General features: G+C 58.2%; 1 protein-coding gene across 9 annotated transcripts; it reads left to right on the forward strand.

Annotated features, from left to right (window-relative positions):
- Positions 1–1,481: 1,481 nt before the first annotated feature.
- WIZ (WIZ zinc finger) lies at positions 1,482–27,428 on the forward strand. Of its 9 annotated transcripts, XM_072947478.1 has the most exons (13): positions 1,482–1,640; positions 3,056–3,319; positions 8,356–8,428; positions 10,055–12,195; positions 13,328–13,651; positions 17,741–17,911; positions 18,812–19,315; positions 20,376–20,774; positions 21,347–21,898; positions 23,018–23,545; positions 23,743–24,162; positions 24,458–24,653; positions 25,712–27,428. In XM_072947478.1, exons 2-13 carry the CDS (start codon positions 3,115–3,117, stop codon positions 25,869–25,871), a joined length of 5,673 nt encoding a protein of 1,890 aa, XP_072803579.1. In that variant the 5' UTR covers positions 1,482–1,640; positions 3,056–3,114; the 3' UTR covers positions 25,872–27,428. The 9 variants fall into 9 exon arrangements, with proteins under 9 accessions (XP_072803579.1, XP_072803581.1, XP_072803580.1 ...); XM_072947480.1 differs by lacking the exon at positions 20,376–20,774 and having other exon boundaries at positions 1,487–1,640; XM_072947479.1 differs by lacking the exon at positions 17,741–17,911 and having other exon boundaries at positions 1,487–1,640.

Here is a 27,428-nt window from a genome sequence, read left to right on the forward strand (position 1 = left end):
GTGTTCGATAAAAGGTATTTGTCATTGTTAGGGGCAGCACCTGCTTCTCAATGAAGCCTGGATCCCACCTCCACTAACTCCGAGATCCCAGATGAGAGCATCTTCCTAGGGCCCCAAATCCCACATCAGTTCCCTCATGGCAGCCAGGGCATAGGTCTGGGAGGCAGATGAAGAAGGAGTGGGTAGGTATGGAGATGGTTGAGCTCTGTGGGTGTTCATTGGGAAAATGAGTGGACATCTGAATCATGGGTGGGTTGATGAGTGAGGGGTTGGGTGGATAGGACAATAGGCAGGTGAATAGGCTAGCATTTGCAAGATGTTTGTCCTGGTAGGTGAGTAGTTGAGTAGGTAGCTAGCTGGGATGGGCATGTCTGCCTAGAAAAGGCCTGGATCGTAATAGAAAATAAATGTTTGAATTAATTGAGTAAGCGGTTATACAAACTGTATGCACATTTGTACTCAGGTCTCCTGAGTCTGTTGAGCTGAGCAGTGGGGAAACAATAATGAACTAGACAGACAGAGACTCTTGTCCTCATGTAACTTACACTCTAGCGGAGGAGACAAACAAACATGCAATTGGTAGATGGGTGTCTGCATGACTGGGTGAAAGGATATATGTAGAGATGGGTGGATGCTTGCTTGGTTGTATGGATAAGTAGGTATTTACTTGGATAGTGGATGGATAAGTAGGTAGATGGGAGGTGGACTGTTGGTTTGAGTGGATATTTGGATGGATGGATGGATGGATGGATGGATGGATAGGTGGTTAGTTGACTGGATGGGTAGATAAGTGATGGAGCCAGTGAGTGTAGGGAATGAATGGGTGGGGAGTGGGTGGGGAGATGGATGGGTGGTTAGATATGTGGATGGGTGGTGGGTGGGAGAAGTGGCAGGCCTATTAATGTGTGCATTATTGGGTAGTCCTGAAGACTGATACTGGGGTTTGGGTGGAGATGAGGGGCTTAGCACTGGGGACCTAGGGCAGCTCTAGGGGCAGAGAGGTACTAAAGTCCAATGTGGATGATAGGGAAGGAGGGAATGAGCTTGTGGTTGGAAAGTAGCTGACTCGGGGCAGGGGACTGAAGGCTAAGGACTGGCCGACTGGAGTCCTCACAATGACCTGTAAATGACCCTGGAGGAACTTCTCTGTCCCTTCCCCACTTTTCTGGTGCTACCAGCGGGTTTAGCATGGGAAACACCAGTAAGGTGATGAAGAGTCACTGGGGGCAGGAGGACAAGAGTGTTGTCATGGTAACAGAGCCTCTCCCGGGACTCTCAGGCAGCGCGGGCCCTTTAAGGGTGACCTGCCAGGCCACTTCCAACATGGCGGCGCGCCTACTTGCTGCCCCCCCACTGGGGCGGCGCTGGGGGGTGGGGGGTGGGGGGGGTGGCTCCCCGGACCTCCCCATCATGGCGGCGCGGCGGGGCTGTCGCGCTGAGGTCACGGCGGCGCGCCGGGGGGGCGGGGCGGCGGGGGGAGCGATTTAAAGGGACAATGTCCCCCGAGCGGTGGAGGCGGCGGCGGCTGCGGAGGCCGCGGCACCGGCACCGGGAGCGGCAAGGGCAGTAGCGGTAGCGACGGCCGCACCAAAGAGAGGAGCTCCGAGCCCCGGCGCCCAGCCGGCGGCGCCGCCTCCCCGGTGAGGCCCGGCCCGGCCTGGGGAGCTCGCGGGCGGGGCGGAGCCGGCGCGGGGAGGGGGAGGCCCGGGCCGGGCCGGGCCAGGCGGGACCCCCCGGGGCGGGGGGCGGGGGCGGGGCCTGCAGGGGCGGGGCCTGGTCGGGGGCGGGGCCGCACAGGTTGTGGGGGAGGAGCGGGGGTCTTGGGGCAGGTGTCCCCCCTGCCTCGGCGCGTCCCGCGGGGTCTCCCGCCCCGAGGTGCACGGGCTGAGGGCGCATCTTCTGGACCCTGGCGCCCCAAGAGGTGCCCTGGCGCGGCGCCGCTACCACCCCTGCGACCCCCGGGGGGCGTCTAGGAGGGAGCCCCCCTCCCCACGCTGCCAAAGTGCTCCGAAGTTGCGGTCCCGCCCGTTCACCGCGGGCAGTGCCCACCCGGTGGACACATGCAGGTGCTTCCTCGGGGCCTAGGCAGAGACCCCCACCACAACGGCCAGTCCACAGAAGGGCCCCCTGGGAGCCCCCAGGCCCCCGAGGGCAGCGCCTGCAGCCAGGCCTGGAGCCCCGGCCCCGCCCCGGTTGCCTGGGCTCGGCCTCCCCACCGTCTCCCTGGGGAGGGCGCCTCATTCCTGCCCTTCACTTTCTGCGTTACCTTGAAGGTATTTATAGGTGGAGAAGACAGCCCCCACCCCCACAGCCTCCCCAGGGTCCTCATTTCTGGACCAGGAGCCCCATCCTTCCCTTTTGCCCGCAGAGTAGAGAGATCTTGGGAGGGTGGGATGGGTTGAGTATGCATGAGGGGTAATGTTGGGGTGAAGCGGAGGGGTTAATGTGCTGGGGTCAGTTGAGGCTGTGTATGAGGGGGAAGGGATTAGTGCTGGAGAACCCTAAGGTTGTGTGTGGGGAGAGGGTTGGAGTGTGAGAAAAGTGCAGGGGTAACTGATATTGGCAACTGAAGAGAGAAAAGTGCAGGGGTAATGATGGGGGGACTTGAGACCGAGTATAGGATCAGAGTGTAGTAGTGGCCGGGATTCGTGCTGAGGCATGCGCACCGGATATGCATGTGCATGGAAGTGAGGGCACAACTGGGGAAAGTGCAGCAGTGTATGGATGAATGGAGGCATCTAGGAGAAGTGATAGAATCAATGCTGCAAGAAAACAAGGTGGCTGCGTGTGCTTGTAAAATGTGGTAAACTGAGGCAGCACAGGATCTGTGTAAAGAGAGGATTTACTGATGAGGAGACTGAGGCATGCTGAAGTTAGGGGCCGTTGGGATACAATGTGTGAGGATAGGGCCTTAGCACCATATACTTACTCACTTGGGCTGGGAGGTAAACTGAGGCACTGAACCACAAGGGTGAGGACTGGGGCTTCAACGAAGGAGAAACTGAGGCAGAGCCCCTTTCCTACCTCCCCTAAGCACCTGTCTCTCTGCCCCTAGACTTATAATGCCTCGCTGAGCCAGGCCAGCAACTGAGTGGAGCCAAGCAGAGAGCATCTATGGATGGGCCCCTGGCCGGCGGCCTGGCCGCCCCAGATCGTCCTCGAGGCCCCGAGAGACTGCCTGGTCCAGCACCAAGGGAGGACATTGAAGGTGGGGCTGAGGTTGCTGAGGGGGAAGGTTGCATCTTCCGTTCTACCCATTACCTGCCTGTCACCAAGGAGGGCCCTCAAGACATTCTGGATGGCAGAGGTGGCATTTCCGGTAAGAAGGCGGGCCCTGTGACCCTGGGGGAGCATCCAGCTAGGTCCCTGAGGCTCTGGGAGGGCCAAGCCACCCAGCCCAGCAGGGGCTGAGTTGGAATTCTGATTCTGGTCTGGGCCCAGAGTTTTGTCTTTGCATTCCTCTTACTTTCTCATTTTACAGTGGTGAAGACAGGTTCAGGGGGACATTGAGCTGACCAAGGCCCCCCAGTGGGTGGCAAAGAACTGGGACTTGACTCAGGTCTACCTGACTTCCTTCTCTGAGCATCCTAATTGGGTCCAGGTGCCCAGCTTAGCACCCCGAGCTCCCTTCCCTGAGCCCACTTGTTCCCCAGGCATGCCCCATTCCCATCAGTCTACTATCCCAGCTCCCTCTTGCTGCACTGTCTTGGTGAGTCCTGCTCCTGAGACATGGGCCAGAACCACTTGTGCCCTCTAGTGGCTGGGTAGTCAGGGATGACAGCCAGCCCTTCACATTGTCCCCACCTTAACATTTGTTATAAACTACTCAGTAACTACCGTGTGCCACGCTCTATTCTAGGCGCTGGGGATTCAGCTGTAAACAAAAACAGTGAAAGTCCTTGCCCTCAGGGACCTGACATTCTAGTAGGGGAGACAGACAATAAGCAACTACATTAATAACCTATGGGCAGGAAGTGACAAATGCTGTGAAGGTATTAAACAGAGTGCCAGGATTGTGCCTGGGGGACCCGGGAAATCCTCCCTGAGGGGGTGGAATTTGAGTGGAGTGTGGAATGAATGGTGGGAAGGGCAAGCCCGCTGGCGGGAATAGCAGGTGCAAAGGCCCTGTGGTGAGGAGGAACCTGGCTTACCTGGAGAGTGGTGGGTGCAGTACAGGATGATGTACTACATGGCTCCCTTTATCTACCCAAACTGCTCTAAAGGCCTTGGTTTCCAGGAACTTCCAAGCACCTTGTCAGGGGTTTCCTACACACCAAGCCTTTTATGTGATCATCTTTGTCATTCTCAAAAGAACCGATTATTATTATCCTGGGTTAGAGATGGGGAAACTCAGACCCAAAAGGGTTAAGTAAGTTGTCCAAGGGCCCACAGCTAGGCAGTAACCTGGCTTGATAGCCATTGTCCTTAACCACCACCCTGTGTCAAAGTATCCTTCACCTGCCCCAGCTCACCCTTAGCAATGCTGGTGATGCTCAGATATTTACAGAGCACATCCTCCAGGCAGGGCACTGGTGTGCTGCCAGTGACCAAGCATACCATCCCCGCACTCACTGGACCCCACCATCTGGGGTCAGAAAGACAGACCACCCATTAGGTGGTTGCTGGAACTTCCATGGGGGAAGCCCAGGCCAGGAGACATACAGGAGTTCCGGATGAGGAACAGTGAGTCAAGCAAAAAGGGCAGGGGGCATCTAGGCAGGGGCTCCGCACATGCAATGATGTGGAGGTGACTGGTGGCACCTGAAAGTGTCATGCTTGGGGATGGCAGGGTGAGACCCTTGAGGGCAGAATATCAGCGCTCAGAGAATCTTAGCAATCCTCTTCTCCAAACTGTTAGTAACCAAGGCCCAGAGATTGGCAGGACCATGTTCCAGGCCATGTGGCTGGCCAGGACAGGCCCAGGACCTTGACTTTGTGGGAGCCCTGGGGAACAGGCTCTGGGTCCTGGGGCCCTCTCTGGATCTGGTCCTGAGGCATTGGCCACTCTACTCTACCTGGCAGAAGCCCCAGGTCTGGAGAGAGGGAGAAGGTAGGTAGGTGGGTAGGTATATCCTCACTCCCCCTGGGGAATCAGCCAGGGTCCAGTACATGTGTCTGGGGAGGAAGGGAATGGCTGCCAAGAGGGGCCAGACCCACCCTTAATGACATCCCTGAGCAATGGGGGCATGGAGTGAGAGTGGCTTGACTTGGCATAGGGTCACAGCCTGGAAGTTGAAGGAGGGCCTGGGCTTTGGACACAGTGTCTCCCCCGCTGCCCTCTTGGCCTGTTCCACCCGCCTTCCCCGAAGCAGGCACCTGCCCTAGGAGTCTTGTGATGCCTATAAATAGGCACAGCCTCTGGGGCTGCTGTTCCGCCCGAAGCCTGGGCCCTCTCTCATCCCCACCTAGCCCTTGGGGCCCCCCAAGGGCACCCCTGGAGGGGCTACCTCCGAATTCCTCCATCTAGACTTGGATGCATCCACTGACTCCTCTGTCCTCCATCATAGCGGTTGGCCTGGAGTCCCCACAGCCTCCCTGCAGCCCCCTGCCCAAGGGTTTGTCCTCTCTGGTTGGCCTCCTGTATGCACTCAAAGCTTGGGGGCTGAGACGGTCCCCGTGCATTGATGAAAAGTCTGATGCATGCCTCGCATTGGGACCAGAGGGCTAGGGGATGAACAATGCATCATTTCTGCCCTCATGGGGCCCCAAGCTGAGAAGGAAATCAGAGCATGGAGTGAGTGGGCCTGAGGTTCTCTGTCAAGCCTCCAGCTTCCAGCCTGGGACATCTCTGAGCCAGCCCTGAACCCCTACCCACCCCCTACCCCTGGTGGCACTCCCACCTCCCTTCTTTCCCCCCACCGCCGACTCTCTGGATTGAGCATTTACTGTGTGATCTTCCTTGGCACCTGTTGCTGGCCCCACGAACGTGGGGCAGTGGCTGTTCCCATTATACGGAGGAAGAGACAGGCTTAGAGCGGGGAAGGCATGCCCTTTGGATTCCTGCTTGGCCTTGAACTCGGATCTCTCTGGCTCCTGTGTCTAGGTTCTTGGCTACTCTGCCAAGCCACCTGGCTTGGGGTTCAAGCTGCTCATGGACACCCTTCTCATTTTCCGTCTCTCATTTTCAAACCTTCTGTGGACCCCAAATGGCAGGAGTCAATGAGGGCCACCTGGCACAGCCACTGCCAAGGGCTCCATCCAAGGCACCTTGTCTGACGCATAGGAACTTCTGGACCCTACAGGCTGAGGAGGCCCCTGGAAGAGCCCCCAGCCCCCAAGTGTCTCGGATGCAGGGCCCTGCTTGGCCTGCTTCCTCCAAAGTCGCTGCCACTAAAAATAGGAGCCTCGCTGGAGCCGCTCAAACAAAGAGGCCAATACGGCCCCCTGGCTCGCGGAATTCTTAGACAACAGCAATCGCAGAATCATCGAATCTGGGACACTCGGAATCTCAGGAGCTTGGGGTCCCAGAATCTCAGAATCAGGACACCCAGACCCTCAGACTCGCGCCTCTAGGCTGTGCTGGGGCTTGTTGCCAGTGAACTGGCTGCCCTCTCCCAAGAAGCTCACGTCTGTGATTCTTGTGTTCTCCAGAGACCCATTTCTTGGAGTCTCGCTCCCTTACCTGGTCCAGGCCTTGCTTTCCCAACCCTCACACCCTGTCCAATACTCAGTCCACTCCATCCTCCCACCCTGACACCGGCCCTTGCATCCAAGCACACACCTGACCTGGCATTCCTCCCCATCAGTATACCCTAAGACTTCTCAAATGGAGATGATTCTGCCCCAATGGACACTTTGGCAATGTCTGGAGACATTTTTGGTTGTCATGATTGCAGGGACAGCGGACGGGGTGGGGCAGGGTGTTAGCTACTGGCATCTGGTGGGTGGAGGCCCGGGATGCTGTTGAACATCCTACAAGGCACTGGATGCCCCCCACTGTAGAGAATGATTCAGCCCCAAATGTGAGTAGCACCAAGGTTGAAAAACTGTTCTAAATGATGCAAACTTCTGTCCCCCCACTATCACCACACTCAATTCGAGAGGCCACACGACAGTCACAACCCTTCTCTCAGGCTCAGAAGAAAGACCCTTGGCAGTGATCACATTTTTATGGACCCCCCTCACCCCCCATTCTCACCAGCTCTGAGTTCTTTGGTCCCTGACAGTCAGCTCTTAATTTCCTGAGCCAACTGGACATTAAGGGATTTGAAAAAGACCTCACCCCAGCACTAGCCCTCTTTCTGGACCATCCTCAAATTGAAGCTAATCCAGCAATTGCATCTGTTGGGCTCTGGATGGGGCACAAGTTCCCCCAGTATGTTAACCTTGGCCCAGGCAATTGGCCTGTGCCCCGATTGGCATGCTCGCCTGAGTCAGGCGGGTGCAGCAGGCAGAGGAGGTGCAGGCCAGGATTCCTGTGGTCGCTCCAGGCGTTGGCTCCACAGGCGGATAATGGAGAGTTGGCTCTATCTGTGTGAGGATTCCTAGGAGGGGATGTTATTCTAGATTGGAGGCCTGGAAGGGGGTCTGGAAGACAGGGATGGGCCCTCCACAGCTCAGGCTAAAGGGCCCCTCACCCTTCATCTGGCAGGCATTGGTTGAACACCTGCCATGTGCCAGACGAGGAGATGCTTCAGTGAATGAGGCCCCAGAGGGCTTATGTGCTGGCAGGGAACATGGGCAATTTCAGAGTGTTAAGGAAAAAAGAAAGGAAGGAAAGAAAGAAAAAGAAGAAAGAAAGAAAGAAAAAGAAGAAAGAGAAAGAAAGAGAGGAAAGAAGGAAGGAAAGAAGGGAGTGGGTAATGAGACAGAAAATCCAAATCCTAGGGGCTCAATTTAGCAGGTAGCCAGGGAAGGGTTCTCAGGCAGTGGGAATAGCCAGTGCAAAGGCCCTGAGGCCAGAAAGAGTTAGGTGGGCTTGAGACTTCACAAGGAGTCTGGGCAGAGTGAGTGAGAGGCAAGGAGGAGAGGGAAGTGAGGCTGGAAAGACCTGCAGAGGTTTGACCTTGCAGGGCCTGGTAGGTGGTGGTTGGGAATCTGGTTTTTATTGTAGGTATGATAAGAAGCCAGGTGAGTTTTTACCAGGATGTGACTTTTTAAAAAATCATCCTGGCTGCCAGGTGGGAGCAAAGAGAGGAGGGTTGAAGGCAGAAAGCCCTGGTAGTCCCCTAAGAAAGCTAAAGGGGATTCCTCCAAAGAAACCCCTTTCAGGGCTCAGGAGCACAGAGGCCAAAGGCCTCTCAGGGGAGAGGTGGGGGGAGCCAGCCGGGCCCTTCCAAGGAGCCCGGTAGGGCTCCCAGAGTTGGGGTGCTGTGAAGGGCCCCAGCCCCTCAGGGTCTCCCCTCTCTGTTGCAGATGGGCAACCCCATCCCGGCCTCAGCGAAGCCCTCCCCCGTGCCACCTCCGCCACCCATCGGATCAGCAGCTGGTGAGTGCCACGCTGGCCCTGACCTCAGGGAGGGCAGGGGGGCAAGCAGGACATGCCTAGGCCCAAGAGAAGCCCCCAGGAGTGAGAAGGGGACAGGTGGGAATCAGGAGGCCAGGCAGGAGGAGGTGGCTCCCTGCAGGCAAGCCCCTGGGCGTTTGCAGGGGGTGGAGGGAGGACTGGGATGAACACAGACAGTCAACTCTCATTATCCCTGCCAGGAGCGGGGCCAGGGGCCAGGAACCCAGAGGTTGGACCCTTGGAGTCCTGTCTCTGCCAGGTGACCCTTAGAATACTGTTCAGCCTCTCTGAGTCTCAGTTTCCTCATCTGTAAAATGGAGTTCCTAAGATGCATCTCACAATCTTGTCCTGAGGAACTCAAGGGATGCTGAGCTGGAGCAGGAATCAACAACAGTGCTGGTGGCAGCAACCTTTTATTAAATGGCTTGGCAGGTGATAATATGTAATAACATCCATATTGGGATTATTAACAGCTCTCAGTTATTTAACACTTGCTATTAACAAGAATCTCAGCACAAGTTTACCCCACTGAATCTTTGCCATAGCCCTGGGGGAATGGTCTGTTAGTATTGCACATCACTGATGGAGCTAAGAGAGGTAACCCCGTGATTTCCACTTGGCCTCTCAGTGGAACCCCTTTCCACATCTGTTCCATGGGCATGATCCATCGCCCCTCATGGAGGCAAGAACTTGAAAATGAGGGAGATTGATCAAGAACAGTCATAATAAGAACCCACACTGGTCACGGGCTTACTGGGAGCCAGGCATCAGGCCAAGTGAAGCATTTCCCAGCACTGAATTGTGTCATATTTACCCTACCCTTCACTGGATCAAGGCCCCCGTTTGAAGGGTCGAGGTTGCGATCATTTAAATAAGCACCTGCAGTGTATTAACTTGTCTTTGATTATGGGTATGAGGAAGCTCCTTAGTCATCGCAGGAGGGCACGAAAACTCCTGGTTCTTGGGACTCATCCCCATTTTTAGGATTGAAAAACTGAGGCTCAGTGAGGTTGCCTCGCCTCCCCTCACCCCTAAAGCAGGTCAGGGTCACTGGGGCCACAGGCTGAACAGGGACTTTGCACCTCTCCTGACTCTGCCCTTCCTAGTGGGGAGATGCTGGGAGAAAGGTACATTCCCTTGAGTTGTTTATGCGGCAGTTTCAGCAGATTTGCTGGGAAGATGAAACTAAGTGAACTAAATCACCTCAATTTGGGGAGGTCCAAGACAGGAAAGCAGCCTGGAGCACAGGTCAGAGCCTTGGACCCTCCCAGGGGACAGATGAGAGTTGACTGTGCCACCAGACTTGGGAACGCTACTTGTGACCCCTGCTGTGGTCTCTACACACTCTCCCACAATGCAGCAAGGCTAGACTACACACACAGGTGCATCCTGGGAGCTGAATCTAGTTTTTGACCCAATTACTCTGGAAGGGCCCACATGGACTCCCCCGACCTCCCACCCACATCCCCACACTCTCAGTCCATCTAATGTGGTGCCCTTGGGCTGGGTCTCTGGAGCCTGGCTCAGACTGCCTGGGACCCCCTCCCCTGCCCGAGGAAAGGAAACTGAGGCCATGGCTAACCTGTCCCCATTGGCACTTCCTTGCAGCTGCTGGGATGGAGGCAGCCTGGACTTCCAGCCGGGCTCCTCACCACCCCATCTCCTGGGCCACTTCCCTGGCCCCCCCGATGGCCGGGGGCCCTGGGAGCACCCTCTGGTTCAAGAGGCCAGGGAGGGCATCCCATCTGAGCAGAGGTTCGAGGACTCGGTTATTATAAGAACTGTGAAGCCCCACACTGAGCTCGAGGGCTCTAGAAGGTTCTTGTACCACCAGGGTGAATCGAAGCTCTTGGAGAAGGTCCCCCGGGGCCGCCCCAGGTTCGACTGGCTCCAAGACGCAGACGAGCAGGCCCCACTCCAGGACGCAGGGCTGCACCTGGACCTGCCACCCCAGCCGCCACCCCTCACCTCCTTCAGGACGGTGCTCATGCCAGTGGAAGATACCACGAAGACATTGGATGTGCCAGTGGTGGGCACCAGAGAGCACCTGGTAGACCTGGAGGGGCTGGCCCAGCCTACCGAGTGGAGCCTGCCCAGGTCGGCCTCAGAGGTGGCCACGCAGACCTGGACAGTGAACTCAGAGGCGTCTGTGGAGCGGCTGCAGCCACTGCTGCCCCCTGTCCGGACAAGGCCCTATCTGTGTGAGCTGCTGGAGGAGGTGGCTGAGGGGATGGCCAGCCCAGACGAGGATGAGGACGAGGAGCCAGCCGTGTTCCCATGCATTGAATGCAGCATCTACTTCAAGCAGAAGGAGCACCTTCTGGAGCATATGAGCCAGCACCGCCGAGCCCCGGGCCAGGAGCCCCCAGCTGATTTGGCCCCGCTGGCCTGTGGCGAGTGTGGCTGGGCCTTCGCTGACCCTGGTGCCCTTGAGCAGCACCGGCAGCTACACCAGGCCTCCCGGGAGAAGATTATCGAGGAGATCCAGAAGCTGAAGCAGGTCCCAGGCGACGAGGGCCGGGAGGCACGGCTGCAGTGCCCCAAGTGCATCTTTGGCACCAGTTCCTCCAAGGCCTTCGTGCAGCATGCCAAGCTGCACGTGCGCGAGCCTCAGCGCCAGGCTGCCAAGGAGCCCTTTGGGGGCAGCAGCAGGGCTGGCAGCCCAGGCCCCAATGCTGCCTCCCTCACCTATCAGCCCTACAGAGACTCCTCGGGCCTCAGTGCCTGCGTTTTCTGTGGCTTCCCCGCACCCAGTGAGAGCCTGCTCAGGGAGCACATGCGGCTCGTGCATGCCCATCCCCACTGGGAGGAGGATGGTGAGGATTTCGAGGAGGACCCTGCCAGCAGGCCGGGCACCAGCCAGGATGCTTTCACCCGCTTCCCTGATGCCACCGAGGACTACTTTGGCAAAGCTGAGCCGCTCTTGGCCCCCACGTGGCGGGGGAATCCTGCTGGATACGACCCCAGCCTGGCCTTTGGCCCAGGCTGCCAGCAGCTGGGCATGAGGGATTTCCCACTGTCAAAGCCACTCCCACACAGCTCAGGCCAGAGGCCCCTGGGGAGGTCAGCCTTTCCCTCGCCACTAGCATCTGCCCCCTACTCCTTACAGCCCAGGAGAAGCAAGAGTGCCATCTACCTGCAGGGGCTCCCAGCACAACCAGGGGACCAGAGGCACCCTTGGAGCGAAGAGGATGAGGAGGAGGACATACCTCTAGCCTCAGAAGTGGACTTTTCCCCCGAAAGTCGGGTCTTTCCACTGCCAGCCACCCCCGGCCTCATCCCACAGTCAGCCCTGGAGTTGAAGCAGACATTCCGAGAAGCCCTGCAGACAGCTGAGGCCTCATGGGCGCAGCAGCAGCAGCTCTGTGGGATGGTGCCTGTCGTGCTGGTGGCGAAGCTCAGCCCGCAGGTCATGGCTGCGGCAGCCAGGGCCCCCCCAAGGCTGCAGCCCGAGGAGCTGGGGCTGGGGGGTGCCCACCCCCTGGACTTCCTGCTCCTGGACACACCGCTGGGTGGCCCTCTGGGGCTGGACCCATTCCTGGATGGGGACCCAGCCGTAGCACTGAAGCATGAGGAGCGGAAATGCCCCTACTGCCCCGATCGCTTCCACAATGGCATCGGCTTGGCCAACCATGTGCGAGGCCACCTGAACCGCGTGGGCGTCAGCTACAATGTGCGGCACTTCATCTCCGCCGAGGAGGTGAAAGCCATCGAGCGCAGGTTCTCCTTCCAGAAGAAGAAGAAAAAAGGTAGGGCAGCTTCGCTCTGGCACCCATCTCCCTCTGAGGCCCGGGAGATGCACAGCTGGGCAGCTGAGTTCTGAACCAGCCAGCCCCCACTCTGAATCTTCCTGTAGTGCCAAGCAGGGTGAAATTAGGGCCTCTCCTCCCAGAAAGTCTGGGAGCTGCGGCAAAAGCCACTGCATCGGAGGAGGTGTGGGGACACCCCAATGCCCTGGCCCTTCCAACAGCTGGAGGAAGGAGTGTGGGCAGAGGAGTCAGCCCCAAGCAGGGAATTTCATTGATTCCTTCCTTCAACAAATATTTACTGAGCGAGGTCCCCTCTGTTCTGAGCACTTGGGAAGACAACAGAGAGCAGAACAGCCGTTCCTACTCTCCTGGGGTACACAGCCCAGGAGCAGAGGTGGTGGGGCCCTGGCCAGCTTCAGAACCCCTGTGAGGTATGTAGATTCCCAGCACCAAGGTTCTGATTCCAGAGGTCTGTTTCCAACACAAGTGCCCTGGGTGGTTCTGAGGCTAGCAGACATGGAGCCCACTTGGGGAAGTGCTGGTATGGTGTTGAGAGCGTGTGTATGTGTACACTGTGGGGAATGGGCAGAGGGGCAGACAGCCACAAAATGAGGGAATTACAATGTTAAGTAACCAGGGCTGTGATGGGGAAAGCTCGGGGAACCAGGGATCTGGGGAAGCCGAGAGAAGGTCCCTGACTCTGCCTGGGGAAGAGGGGGTGGTCTCAGCAGACTCCCAGAGGAAGGCATCTCATCTGTTTGTCCTTTTCTTCATTCAGCAAAGATTTAATTTATAACACTGGGGTGATCGTGAGCAAAAATAGACATGAGCTCTAGACAAAAGAAACGTATTCACCAAACAGTCACCCAGATAATTGCAAATCCACACTGGAGAGGTATTTCTGAGGATGGGGTCCCTGACGCTTTGAACTGTGTGAGGGGAGAAAACTGGAAGGTCAGACAGAGAAGGCTTCTTGGAGTGAGCTGACGCAGGCCAAGGGCAAGGGAGGCATCCAGGTAAGGAACAGCACTGGCTGTGTGATGTGCTGAGGGTGAGCAGCCCCAGGAACAGGGAGAGCTGGGGCTGGAGAGTCACCCCTCACCCAGGCAGTCCATGTCCTCTCTCTCCACAGTGGCTAACTTCGACCCGGGCACCTTCAGCCTGATGCGCTGTGACTTCTGCGGGGCTGGCTTTGACACTCGGGCCGGCCTCTCCAGCCATGCCCGGGCCCACCTGCGGGATTTTGGTATCACCAACTGGGAGCTCACTGTCTCACCCATCAACATCCTGCAAGAGCTGCTGGCCACCTCAGCCACTGAGCGGCCCCCCAGCCCCCTGTGCCGTGAGCCCGGGATGCCGCCCAGTGGCTTCCTGACCTCCCGCCGGCCCCGCTTACCTCTTCCAGTGCCCTTCCCACCCACCTGGGCTGAGGACCCTGGGCCAGCCTACGGAGATGGTAAGGGGAGAAGGGGCAGGCCAGGCTGGAGCCCTGACTCTTTCCAGGGGCCCAGAGGGATGGAGGAGTGGGGGGCGGGCAACCACTCTGCTTTCCTGCAAGTGTTTCAAGTCACTTTACAAAGTAGGCTGACAACTGTCCTGCCACTTAGGGGTCATTTCTGTTTTACTCGGGGCTGGGCCAAGGTGCCTTTCAGATCTAGTTCCTCCTCACCCTGCCTGATGGTGATTTTAACATAGGCTTATTGAACTTTTATTAGGAGCCAGATACTGTTCTGAGCACTTTACAAACAACAGACTCATTTACATCCTCACAATAATGTTATTATCCCCATTTTACAGATTAGGAAACTGAGGCACAGAGAGTTTAACATGTCTGAGGTCATACAGCCGGAAGCATGTCGAGTTGGGATTTGAAAGCTCAGGAAAGTTAGGCTCCAGAATCCTTGCTCTTAATGATGTGTTTTATCTAGAGCAGCACTTTCTGGGGGGACTTTCTGAGATGATGGAAATGTTCTTTAGATAACAGTACAGTCCTGCAGGGTCACCGCTGGCCACGTATGGCTGTTGAGCACTTGAAATACAGCTAGTACAAGGTTAGTGGTGATCCCATTGGATAGTGCAGATCCAGAGTCTACATTCTAGATTTTCAATTTGTCCAGCAACATTGATAACCCTGCCCATAAGTTAGTGCTTGCTGTGTACTCAGGTTTCATCTCACTTACACCTCAAAACAATTCCATGGTGCTAAGGATTGTTGTGTTCCTGTTTTACGGATAAGGAAACTGTGGGTCATCTGCTTTGCCACAGCCACAGAGCAACAGAGCTAGACTTCTGAACACCATGTTTGGTGGTCTCTACAGGGGAGGATGGCTTGGGAAATCAAGAAATAAAATTTTGGTGAAGGAGCTGGACACTGTGGAGGGAAAGGTGAAGGACCCAGCCTTATAAAGCCTGACTTTGTGGGAGACTTTACAGAACCTCAAAGTAGAAAACTCAAAGCAGTGAGGAGACGGTGGACTCTGAGGAATGGAGAAGTTGCCTGAACAGGGGGAATTGTCCAAGGGATGCTTGGGGCTGAGGCTTCCTTCTCTGTTTCTCCTACCCAGAGTTTGCACCGTCCTACTTAGATCTGTACTCTGGGCTTTGCTGGACCTATCCACAAGCCTCCTTACCGGTGAAGGGCACTTGAGGGTATGCAAAGGGAAGAGGAGGAGACTGAAGCACAGAGGGAGGATAGTGGTTGGTTGAAGTCACACTTTGGGGAGACGCAGAGGGGGGACATGACCTTAGGCTTCTTGCCTCTGCTGAAGGCTGTCCCCTGGGCATTCACCTCACACGCTTGGCTAGGTTTGTGGTACCCCACTGGTGTCTAGGAGATGGCGCTTGCTCTGAAGATGGCTGGGGGCACAGGTAGCAGTTTGTAGCTCCAACCCTGCCCCCTGCTTTCTGTGTCACTCCAGCAGAGGCCTGAATGTCAGGCTTAGACCCTTTACTTGGCACCTGGGCCAGGCAACCCAGGGATGGCAGCATGCACCCAGCAGCCAGGTTCAGCTCTGGCTTAGCTGTTGCCACTAGAAGACCCGTGTGCCAGCTCCCAGTTAGTGCTGAGGGAGCTGGCCAAATCATTGGGGCATAAGGAGTCAGCCTGGTACTGCACTTGCCCTGCCCTTGGTGGGGAAGCTATGATCAGTTTTTCAGTGAACACTTCTGGAACAAGGGCGTTAAGGAGTGGTTAAAAAAATCCTGGAAGCCTTGCCTTGAGGAAGGATGCCGAAGATCAGGGCTGTCTCAGCACCGACCCTGAATGGCTATCCTTAGAAGCCTCTCCCACACCTCCCTAAGTGGGCGGTAGGGAACGGGTGCCAGGTTAGAGGCGCTGCAACGGTCAGATGTTGGCCCCACCCAGCTGTCAGGGAACAGCTGAGGGCAGTCGGTTTAGTGTTGGGGAGGGAGAAGCATGTTGTGCTTGAAATGTGGTACTGGCCTTGTAGGGAATTCCGTAGTATTGCGGGACAGCGCTGTCGGGGAACAGCTGAATACCGGGATGATGTTGGGGGATCCTCGTGGTTCGGGATCAAATGTGTTCCAGGATTCCCGACGCGGAGGGGAGACTTCCAAGGAAGGGAGTTGAACAGGGTCCCGGGGCAGGTCCTAGCTCCGCCCATCGGGCTCCAGGAGCTATTAAGGCGGAGGAGTGTGGCCGGAGGATTCCCATCATCGTCTTAGGGATATCAGGGGTGGAGGGGAGAGCGTCCCTGCCTGCCGAGGCCCAGGCTGGGGCGGTAGTTGGCGACTTCTTGGAGCAGTGCATGCGTGTGTGCGTCCGCGAGTTCCCCGCCCGCCGGGCCGTGACAAGGGTTTCGTTCGCGGTGCTCGGCGCTCCGCCGGCCGCCCTGAGCGCGCCCCGAGGGGCGGGGCGGAGCTGAGCGGGCTCGGCGGCGGTAGCGCTCGGCGTTCGGCTGCTCCCGCCTGGGGCGGCCGCCCCGCGTGCGCCGGAGCCAAGATGGCCGCCTCCACCGCCCAGTGCCGAGTGACAAAAGCGGAGAGCAAGGCGGCGGCGGGGCCGCGCGCGGGGGGCGCCCGGGAGCGCGCGCCCGCGGGGGCGCCCCAGCCCAGCCCCCCGAGCCCGGGCCCCGCGGCTCTCCCCGCGCCGCCGCCGCCGCCCCCACCCCCGCCGCCGCCGCCGCCGCCGCGGGACGGGCCCAAGGCCGAGCCGGAGCCGGGGCCCGGGCCCGCGCCCGCGCCGGGTAAGAGCCCGCGCCGGGGAGGGTTCGGGGAGGGCAAAGTCGGCATCCCGCCTGCCCCTGCCGCCGCCGCCGTCCCCGACTCCCGCCGTCCAGTCTCCGGGACTTCCCCTCCCCCCAAGGCCCTCCAGTAGCGGGGACCCTGGGCCTCCTGTCGCGGCTTGCAGGGTCCCGGGAAACAGAAACACTCTCCGCCGCCGCCTCACGAGACCCTTACCCCATCTGACAGATGCCCCCTAAACCTCTTGGAGCTCCTGGATTGTCTCTTGCCACAGTCCCGGTCCCTCCCGCGCGGAAACCCACTCCAAGTCACTTCAGCTCTGACACGGTCCCTACCCCATCTGTCAGACGCGCCCCCTCCACCCGGATAGTTTGCCAAAGTCCTCGGTGTCCCAGGCCCCAGTGCCTTCCCACCTCAGCTTGCCTTCTTCTTGCCTCTGTAGGACTCAAACTGAGCCAAGGACCTGCCTGGCCCCCTACTCATAACACTGAGCTCCTCTGACACACAGTTCCTTCATCCTCAGAGCTCTCTCCATGCTCCGAACGCTAAACCTCGGGCTCAACAGGCCTCTCAGGCCCCTTTCTCTAAAGACTTAGACCATGAAAACCCACTTTTGATTCCCTGTTTTCATATACACTTCACCCAGAGAAGCTTCCTGATCTGATGGATGCGTCAGAAACTTCCTATAAAGTTCTGTGATTCCCATTCTTTCTGTCTCCAGTTAGGTCCCTGCTGGTCCAGGCTCCTAGTTCTTACATTACCCAACGTGGGACTCAGCTTGTGATAAGACCACCCTGGGGTCCCCACTTATCCCTGCAGCCCCAGCGCCAGCTGTCTTGTCTGGTAGAGATTCCCCACAAGTCCCATGGAGCCTCCTTCCTGTCCTGGGCTCCCTGCCTCTGCATTGCCTCTCTGGCCTTTGACCCTGGCCTTGTCTTACTGAATTCCCCTTCTGACTGCCACCTACTCACCCCTCAAGACTGACAGTTGCTCTCTTCCACAAATTCTGCCCAGAGAGATATTGTCTCTGAGATCTGCTAAAATTGGAGTCTTGGCTCAGACTAGCACTGCGTCCCCTGACCTGTCTGTGTTCTGGTAGGTGGAAGCTGTTCCTAGTGTCCGCTGTCAGTTGGCAGCCTCGACATCCCTGCGTCACATTGGTGCTCGGGGTTATGGATGGAGCCTCAGCTTTCATGGGGTGAGCTGCATCCCAAAGTGAGAGCAGGCACCAAGGATGAGGAAGAAGGCACCCACCACCACCACTGTGCCCCTGCCCTCAGTCCTTGCAGAGGTAGACAGCCCACACCTTACCTGGGCTGAGCCTGTCTTCCCAACCTCACAGGCCTGGGTTCTGAGGAAAACGCAATGGTGGCCATGGACTTGGGCTCCCCCCCGCTCCCCAAGAAGAGCCTGCCTGTCCCTGGGCCCCTGGAGCAGGTGGCCAATCGGCTGAGCAGCAAAGTGGTTACAGAGGTTCCTCATAGCAGTAAGCAGGAGCTGCCGGACCTCAAGGGTGAGTGGTGCAGGTGGCAGGGATGCTGGTCAGGCTGGCCACACACTCAGGGAGCTCTTGGGCCGGGGGGTTAATGACGGGGCTCTAGATTGGCCACAGCTTTCACTTTGGCATCCCAAGGCACCAAGGAGACATCCAGCTGTCTTCTCTCTTGAGCTTTTGCTGCCCCAGGCATGCCATTGCCTTGAGCCTTGGTCAAGGGAGGGGCATCCAGAGAATCAGTGGGCATGGTCATCAAGAGCTCACACCCAGACCCAGTTCATTTGATGACATTGACTGTCCATAGCTGTGTGATCTTTTGCATGCAACTGCCTTGTCTGTGCATTGATTCTTAGGTCATTACTGAGTGGTGACAGGCACTGTGCTGGACCCTAGGGATGTGAGAGATGTGAAACAGACTTGGCCCACGTCCTTGGGGTCATTGAAGTTGGGGAGTGGGGAGGCAGAGAAGCACACAGGCAGGGCTCCATAGAGACCTTGGCTGGAACCTCTAACCTAGCATTTGGGGCATGAGTTAAGCTGCAGAGGGTGGCTAGGCCCTTGCTCTTTGAAGTGTGTGTCTGGCAGATCAGCATCTGTGTGAACCTGTTGCCAGGACACCCTTGTACACTAGAGTTCCGAAAGGCATTCTATTGGCTGGACCACAGAAGGGCTCTGCCTCCTGCTGTGTGCCCTTGGCACAACTCTTCCCCATTCTGTGGCTCAGTTTCCTTATTTGCAAACTGGACATTATTTGCAAAATGACCTTCATTAGGGTCATTTTAAGGGTAGGAGGGGGTTGATGGAAGCAAAACACTTGCAGAAAGCCTGAGTGGGTGGGGCCCCAGGGGAGGAGAAGTGGGAGAGCAGAGCCTGCTTGGCCTCACAGCTGGCTCTCCTGGCCTCCATCTCGCCCTCTAGCCCAGAGCCTGACCACCTGTGAGGTCTGCGGTGCCTGCTTCGAGACACGCAAGGGCCTGTCCAGCCACGCGCGCTCCCACCTGCGGCAGCTGGGGGTGGCTGAGTCGGAGAGCAGCGGCGCTCCCATCGACCTCCTCTACGAGCTTGTGAAGCAGAAGGGCCTGCCCGACACACCCCTTGGGCTGCCCCCAGGCCTGACTAAGAAGTCCAGCTCACCGAAGGAAGTGGTCGCTGGGGCCCCGAGACCTGGCCTGCTTGCCCTGGCCAAGCCCCTTGATGCCCCTGCTGTCAACAAGGCCATCAAGTCTCCTCCTGGCTTCTCAACCAAGGGCCTTGCCCACCCGCCCAGCTCCCCACTCCTCAAGAAGGCATCACTGGCCCTGGCGGGCTCCCCTACCCCCAAGAATCCTGAGGACAAGAGCCCCCAGCTATCCCTGAGCCCCCGGCCGGCCTCCCCAAAGGCACAGTGGCCCCAGTCTGAGGACGAGGGGCCCCTGAACCTCAGTGAGTGTGGGTCCTGGGAGCCGAGGGAGGTCCTGGCGCCAGGAGGGGCTTGAATTCAGCTTGGGCTATGGGGCTCAGGGTGGGGGCAGTGGGGACCGCAGTGCCTGCGTCCTGGGTCAGCTGGGTTAGAGTGTCGATCAAGGTGCTGCATCTCCGTTGGGCCGGCCACGCTGCATATTATCATCTGTCTCCCACTCCACTTCATTGTTCTTCCCCCAGAAGGCTGGCTGTGGCTACTGAGCCTGCCAGGGTCATCCTCGCCTCTTAGGAGCAGCTTTTGGCCTTCTCTGGGCCTACGGGTTGGGACAGTGAAGGTAACCAAGGCTCCTGTGGGGCATCTTGGATCCTGCAGGTAGAGAAGTGGTCTACCTGATAGGAGGCCCCATGGTTAGCCCCATCTTCACATCCTGGCCGACCTGTGCAGAGGTACCTCTGTGCCCAGGGGTGGAGCCATACCTCCTAGGCTGCCTGTGAGAATGGTACAGAAGGGTTTGGAAAGAAACTCCCAGGCATGGTGAGCAGATTTAACTAGGACATCCCGTAGGAAGTCAGGCCTTCCCACAGATTTTGGGGCATTAGAGTTGGGGGTGAGCCTAGGGTCTGGCCCCCTGCCCAGCAGAGCACCCCAGTTGCACCTCATATTCCAATGAAGCTGCTTCCACTGCTGTGCTCCCAGGAGCAGGGCCCGGAGCAGGTGTGCCCTTGGCTGTATGATGCTTGGCAGCCAGTGGGCCCCTGCTTTGCACCCCTCACCCACCCTGCACATCTCCTGTAGCTGGAATCTCTGGGAAGAGGGCCAGGGAGAATCAGATTGTTCCACTGGAATTTAGCCACTGCCTCTGTACCCCACATCTTTAAATTCCCTACACTCACCTTGATGCCAAGATGCAGCGTACAGGGCTTCCTGCTTCCCAAAACCTCTTAAAATAAAAATGTGGCGCAAGTCTTGGACCTCAACCAGCCTGGGCAGCTGAGAATCACACCAGGCTCTCCCGCCTCAGTCCCTCAGGGCTGGCCAAGGTGGTGGCCGTGAACGCCCCCCTGTGTTTTGTCTCCGCAGCTTTAGATAGTGACGGGGGCAGAGAGCTGGACTGCCAGCTGTGCGGTGCCTGGTTTGAGACCCGCAAGGGCCTGTCCAGCCACGCCCGTGCCCACCTGCGCCATCTGGGCGTCAGCGACCCGGACGCCAAGGGATCCCCCATAGACGTGCTCCACGGGCTCATCAGGAGGGACGGCGTCCAGACCCGCCTCCCACCCAGGCGCCGCGTGCTGGCCCAGCTGGGGCGGCCTCCTCCCGCCTCTGCGGCCCTCTCCTTGCTCCCCCCACAACCGCCGGCCAAGAAGGCCAAGCTGAAGGCCGCGGGTATGGCCAGCCCCTGGGGGAAGCAGGACCTCTCAGCCGCCGCAGCCGCTGGCATTTTCTGGGCCTCTGATGTGGAGCCGTCTCCTCTCAACCTCTGTAGGTTCTCGCTTCAGCCGCCCCCTCCTCCCTGCGGGCCCTGGTGCCCCTCCCAGGGGGGGGTCGCAGCCCCCTCCCTAATCCCTCCCTGCTGGGGCAGGGAGTGGACAGGGGCCCTTAGCAGTGGACCGGTTCTGCCCAGAGATCTGTTGGCAGTCAGCTGCTAGGTCTACTCTCTTGGCCTTTGACCTCCTTGACAGATCTGCCCTGAGAACGAAGGCCAAGGGTGGGGTGCTGCCTTTTGGTGTGGAAGGTGCCCAGAGTTGCCCCTGGTCTGGATGGCAGGGCTGCCACTTCCTGCCCTCATCCTTGTCGGGATCCACAGAGCTGTGGAGTCTTGGTTCTGTCCTCCTCTGCCAGAATCGAGGGCCCACGTGCTCTCTGGATCCTCCCTTTGCTCCTGCCAGGTGTCTGGCCCCTGCCCCACTTCTCAGTTCCCTCACTTGCACCTGCCCCTTGCCACCACCCCAGCCCCTGGACATGCTTCTAGCCACGCATAGCCGTCCAGGAGACCCGCAGGTGACGGTGCTAATGGTGCCCACAGTCCTAATTGCCCCTTTCTCCTGCTGCAGCCTCGGGCCCAGAGCCAGCACGTGACATCCGCTGCGAGTTCTGTGGCGAGTTCTTCGAGAACCGAAAGGGCCTGTCGAGCCATGCACGCTCTCACCTGCGGCAGATGGGCGTGACCGAGTGGTACGTCAATGGCTCGCCCATCGACACGCTGCGGGAGATCCTCAAGAGACGGACCCAGTCCCGGCCTGGCGGACCCCCAAACCCGTCAGGGCCTAGTCCCAAAGCCCTGGCCAAGGTGGTGGGCAGCGGAGGTCCTGGCAGCTCGCTGGAAACCCGCAGTCCCGCGGACCTTCACCTCTCACCCCTGGCCAAGAAGTTGCCTCCGCCACCAGGCAGCCCCCTGGGCCACTCACCAACTGCCTCTCCTCCTCCCACGGCCCGGAAGATGTTCTCAGGCCTCTCCTCACCCTCCCTGCCCAAGAAGCTGAAGCCTGAACAAATGCGGGTGGAGATCAAACGGGAGATGCTGCCGGGGGCCCTTCATGGGGAGCCACACCCATCCGAGGGTCCCTGGGTGGCACCTCGGGAAGACATGACCCCCCTGAACCTGTGTAAGTGTAACCCTGGGGCAGGACAGGGAGAAGAGGTCTCAGGGGTCTTACCCTTAACTCCCCTCAAGGGTACCCAGAGCCCCCAGGGTTGAAACGGAAGGGAGGTACACAGGTCCAGTAGACAGGGGGCTGGCTGTGGATTCCTGCTTCGTAGACCCCCAACTGAGCTGCTTCTTGATGATTCTTCATTCCTGTGGGGCAGAACTGTGTCATTTGGCAGCAGCAAAAAAATTCTATGTCTGTGCCATCTTTGATTGGTAGTGGCTACCATCCAGATTCCTAGGGAGAAAGACTGCAGGGATCAATTGGTGATGTCTGCCATGGGCAGGAGTATAGGTGCTGGTGATGGGTGTCTGAACTGTGTCTTCCTGATATTCGTGGTCACTAAGTGCTTAATATTTGGAGTTAAGTTGGAGTTAAGGTCTCAGCTGCTCCACAGTCTAGAAACTGACCTTGGGCAGTTTCCTCTTTTGGAAGATGGAGATCAGCACAGTCCCAGCTCTGCACAGTTTTCTGAACTTAGCTAACACTTACACAGAGCTCTGTGTATGCAGTAGTTGTAACATCCCCGTCACTCACTTCCCTCCTGAACTGTTTCTGTGTTCATCCTGCTCAGGCTGGCTGAGCTGCTGTGTGCTGAGCAGGTGAGGATGGTCCAGGCCTCTGCCTCAATGCTTATATGCATATCATGTCTTCTCTGTATCACATGCTTTGAACTGCTCCCACTTTAGGGACCCCTACTTCCACCCCAGTAACATGGGGAGGTGGTTTTCATCTCCATTTTGCAGAGGAGGAAACTGAGTCTCAGGGGAAATGGCCCAGCATCACACGGGGTCACAGCCAAGCTTACATCTGAGCCCAGGATCTGGGCAGCCCTTGCTCCTCAATACTTCACTATGTCACAGTGAGTCATCATGAAGCTAGCTAGAATTTGAGGTGACAGAACAAGCAGAAGGGCTGTATGATGTACACAAGGGCCTCTGGAGGCAGATGAAGGAGCAGGTCATTCAGGTCTGGGGCTGGGTAGATGGGACAGATGGGCACTTAACACTGACCTTGAGCTTAGAGGCTTCCTGCCACAGCCACCGCCTCCTTCTCCCCTCCCCGGACCCCCTGCAGCATCCCGGGCAGAGCCAGTGCGTGACATCCGCTGTGAGTTCTGTGGCGAGTTTTTCGAGAACCGAAAGGGCTTGTCGAGCCATGCCCGTTCCCACCTGCGGCAGATGGGCGTGACCGAGTGGTCTGTCAACGGCTCACCCATCGACACGCTGCGGGAGATCCTCAAGAAGAAGTCCAAGCCATGCCTCATCAAGAAGGAACCACCAGCCGGAGACCTGGCTCCTGCCTTGGCTGAGGATGGGCCCCCCACGGTGGCCCCTGGGCCCATGCAGGCCCCCCTGCCACTGGCGCCAATGGCTGGCCGGCCGGGCAAACCAGGAGCTGGGCCAGCCCAGGTTCCCCGCGAGCTCAGCCTGGCACCCATCACTGGTGCCAAGCCTTCAGCCACCGGCTACTTGAGCTCAGTGGCAGCCAAGAGGCCCCTGCAGGAGGACCGCCTCCTCCCAGCAGAGGTCAAGGCCAAGACCTACATCCAGACTGAACTGCCCTTCAAGGCAAAGACCCTCCATGAGAAGACCTCCCACTCCTGTAAGCAGCGGGTGGCAGGGTCCCGGGAGGGCATCTGCCAGGGCCTGTAGGACTGGGCAATGCCGTGCACACACTTAACCCCCAGCAGGGGTCAAGGCCCCAGTGGGAGGCGGGACCGGCTCCCGACCTGGGCAGCGCCTTCTGGGTACCTTTGCTCCCTACGGGCTGGGGCTCAGCAGCACCCCCTCTGCCTGCAGCCACTGAGGCCTGCTGCGAGCTGTGTGGCCTTTACTTCGAAAACCGCAAGGCCCTGGCCAGTCACGCACGGGCTCACCTACGGCAGTTCGGCGTGACCGAGTGGTGCGTGAACGGCTCACCCATCGAGACACTGAGTGAGTGGATCAAGCACCGGCCCCAGAAGGTGGGCGCCTACCGCAGCTACATCCAGGGCGGCCGTCCCTTCACCAAGAAGTTTCGCAGTGCCGGCCATGGCCGCGATGGCGACAAGCGGCCGCCCCTGGGGCTGGCACCTGGGGGCCTGGCCGTGGTGGGCCGCAGTGCTGGGGGTGAGCCAGGGCCCGAGGCTGGCCGGGCAGCTGACAGTGGTGAGCGGCCTCTGGCAGCCAGCCCGCCAGGCACTGTGAAGGCTGAAGAGCACCAGCGGCAGAACATCAACAGTGAGTGCTGGTGGAGGAGGGTCATGAGGGCAGCAGGCACCTGCCAGGGCCCACCCGGCTGCCCCCTGGGTTCTCTGCCGCACATCTGCCCTTAAGCCACTTTCCCAGCTGCTGTCCCATTCACTCATCCATCCTCCATCCCACCTGTCCCCAATGTCCAGGAGGTGTCCAGTCACCAGCTGTCCTGACTTAAAATTCCCCACAGCATCTGTCCCTTGTTTGCTGAGGCAGGAACTTCCTCAGGGGCCTTGCCCTCTGGCTTATCTCCTGTTCCTCTCACCTTTCCCTACCACAGAATTTGAGCGCCGGCAAGCCCGCCCTCCAGACACCTCTGCGGCCCGGGGCAGTGAGGAGGCCAATGACCTACAGCAGAAGCTGGAGGAGGTGCGGCAACCTCCGCCCCGGGTCAGGCCTGTCCCCTCCCTGGTGCCCCGGCCCCCCCAGACATCACTTGTCAAGTTTGTTGGCAACATCTACACCCTCAAGTGCAGGTATGGAGCCCCCAGGGGAGGGAGGGAAGGAGACCACCTGCCTAGGGCTTGGCTGTCCAGAGCCTCTGAACAGGACAGGGGCTGGTGGAGGCAAGAGATGTAGCCTCAAGGGCTGTCTTGGGTGTGACTGGACCTGGGCTAAGGGCTCCTTACAGACAGTGGCACCTCAGAGCTTTGGGCCAAGACCCTGAGCTTTGTAGCCAGCAAGACCTGGGTTCAATTGCCAGCTCTGACACCAGCTTGGTGACCTCGAGCAAGGACCTCCTGCCCGATGCCTCAGTATTCCCACCTATAAAATGGGGTTGATAACAGACCTACCTAATAGATTTGTTACAAGGATTAAAAGAGTTAAATATTTATAAAGCACTTTAACTATGCCTGGCGTATGGTATGCACTTGGCACGTGCCTGCCTCATTAAGAAAAAAATAGGTCTTAGTTCATTCTTACCAAAGTTCATGCATATATCAGAGACCAGGAAACTGAGAGTCTGAGATGTGAGGTGCCTGCCTCAGGCCACACAGGCCAAGTCAGAAGTAGGATTCAAACCCAAGTCTCTGGAACCGTGAGCTTGGGCTCTGGCCCCTATCCTGTGAGGCCTCCCTTGGGGCTGAGAAGGCAGGGAGCTGGTGAATTGGGTACATGAGTAGGGTGGGTGGAAGTTAGGAGTTAGTGCCCAAACGCCCCTTTCCCTGGCTCCTGTCCTGCTGTCCTGGGGCCTGGTGGGGTAGGATCTGCTTCTCTGTGTTCTCTCACGTCTCAGAGCACATAACTGAAGTTAGCTGGTGGAGGTGCTTATACCCAGCACCTGAGCCAGCAGACTGCCCTAAGCATAGAGTCAGAGGCCTCCAGGGGACCCTACCATGACCCCATGATGGATAGAGGAAGCCGTACATGGGGGAGCATCTAGCTTCTGGGTCCCCTTCCCTCAAACCCTGGGCTTGCTCTGTTCACGCTGAATAGCAGCAGGTGTGCCTGATGCTCAGGGCGGGGCCAGGGCTATGCTTCTGCCTCTCCTTACTGCAGTGGCCACCCCCTCTCTCTCTGTTCCCCAACACAGGTTCTGTGAGGTGGAATTCCAGGGGCCCCTCTCCATCCAGGAGGAGTGGGTGCGGCACTTACAGCGGCACATCCTAGAGATGAATTTCTCCAAAGTGGACCCTCCGCCTGAGGAGCCTCAGGCCCCGCAGGCACAGACAGCGGCGACAGAGGCACCCTAACACAAAAGCATTCCAGATCCCCTCTCGTGCCACCTCTTTCTCCTCTTCCTCCTCCCTCTCCTCCCTCTTTCTTTTCCGTTTCCAAAGGAGCAAGCCAAAACCTCAAACCGGCACCTTTCAGGGGCCGGGCACACTACAGCCGGGGCACCGGAAGCCAGCTAGCCACCCTTTCCCTAGCCTGAGGACTCTGGGGCCACACACAGGGCATCTTCCTTCAGCCCACACCCATCTGCCCACCCGGTTCAGCAGGGGCAGCAGCCAGGTCTCTGGTGGCAGCCGATCTGTTCACAGGGGAGGATGGCCAGCGCTCTCCCACGTCTAGCAGCCAGGCAGGGCTATGTTTGCCATCTGTGGCCATTTGCAAAGCCCCAAGGTCCCCTCCTGTCCCTGTGAATATCCTTTCACACACGCACGCACGCATGCACGCACTCACGTACTTCGTGAGACCCGGGAATCTGCCCCAGCCCTTCAGTTCCCGAGTCAAACGACGACCACGTCATGCCACGGTGCTTGCTCAGGGGAAGGCACGCTCCCTATGCGGCCCGCTGCCAGGGCCTGGGAGCACCCCACTGAGCCCACAATGCCACGGAAATCCTTGTTGGCCGCCCCCCAAGAGGGGCCTTCCCTGTCGGGAAGAGCTCAGAGCTGACAGCTGCCTCCTGCCATGTCAAGGCCCCCCAGAGCCTCGGGGGCTCCGGGGTCTGGGAGGGGGCGGGGGTGGGACTCTCCTCCCCCACCCCCATCCCCTTCCTTCTTTTCACTGTTGCTTTCTATGTATAGCTCCCTAGAACTTTCACTTTTTTAAAAACGCGTTTTGTGTAGAGAATAAGGAACGTGGATCTTTTTATTTTGCAATCCTGGGCCAGCTAGAAACCGGGAGCTGATTGACCTTTTAACTTTTTTCAGTGGCCACATTTTGGTTATCAATGTACCTAGAAGTATGTAAATTAGATTAAATTTCTCTTCTGGAAACACCCCGGGGCAGGCGGCCAGCGTGTGTTTTTCTGTCGAGTGGACAGGCTGGCACTGTCTGTCTGGCAGCCAGGGCTGGGATAGAGCTGCCTCCGCCAAAAAGCCCCTGGAAGCCCTGGGTTTTCCCGTTGGCCGCCAAGCCCACCAGACCTGTCTGGGGATGAGCCCACGTTCTCAGCTGTTGGCCCTCGATGCCATGGCTGGTAGGGGGCCCTGGCCAGCTGGTGAAGCAGTTCCTGTGAGCTGAGGAGAGGAACCAGGGCCCTGGGCAGCTGGTCTGGGAAGGGAGCCAGGATTAAGAAGTGATTGAGGCCGGAAGGGCTCTCCGAGGGCAGGAGCTGTCCAACGAGGGTGTGGGGGACTCGCTGGGGGAGGGTGAAGTACACAGCTGCTGGGAGCCTTCAGAGAGCTGGGACCGGCCTGCCTTCAAGACATGTGACTTATCTGGAGATACATGCAGCCTGAACATGACTAACAGGAGGGGAAAAAGAGAGCTGCTGGCTCCTTTTCAATGTTATTTATTTTCTCGTTCTGCAAATGTTTATTGAACATTTCTGAGATTTTAAGAGATTTTGTTGGCTGCTC

Source organism: Vicugna pacos, chromosome 22, assembly GCF_048564905.1.
Source record: "Vicugna pacos chromosome 22, VicPac4, whole genome shotgun sequence".
In the NCBI taxonomy this organism is placed as follows: Eukaryota; Metazoa; Chordata; class Mammalia; order Artiodactyla; family Camelidae; genus Vicugna; species Vicugna pacos.

Coding starts and splice junctions, on each gene's coding strand:
- WIZ (XM_072947478.1), top strand. CDS start 3,115: ATGGATGGGCCCCTGGCCGGCGGCCTGGCCGCCCCAGATCGTCCTCGA. Junction 12,196..13,327: donor CCAGAAGAAGAAGAAAAAAG/GTAGGGCAGCTT, acceptor CTCTCTCCACAG/TGGCTAACTTCGACCCGGGC. Junction 17,912..18,811: donor GGAGCTGCCGGACCTCAAGG/GTGAGTGGTGCA, acceptor CTCGCCCTCTAG/CCCAGAGCCTGACCACCTGT.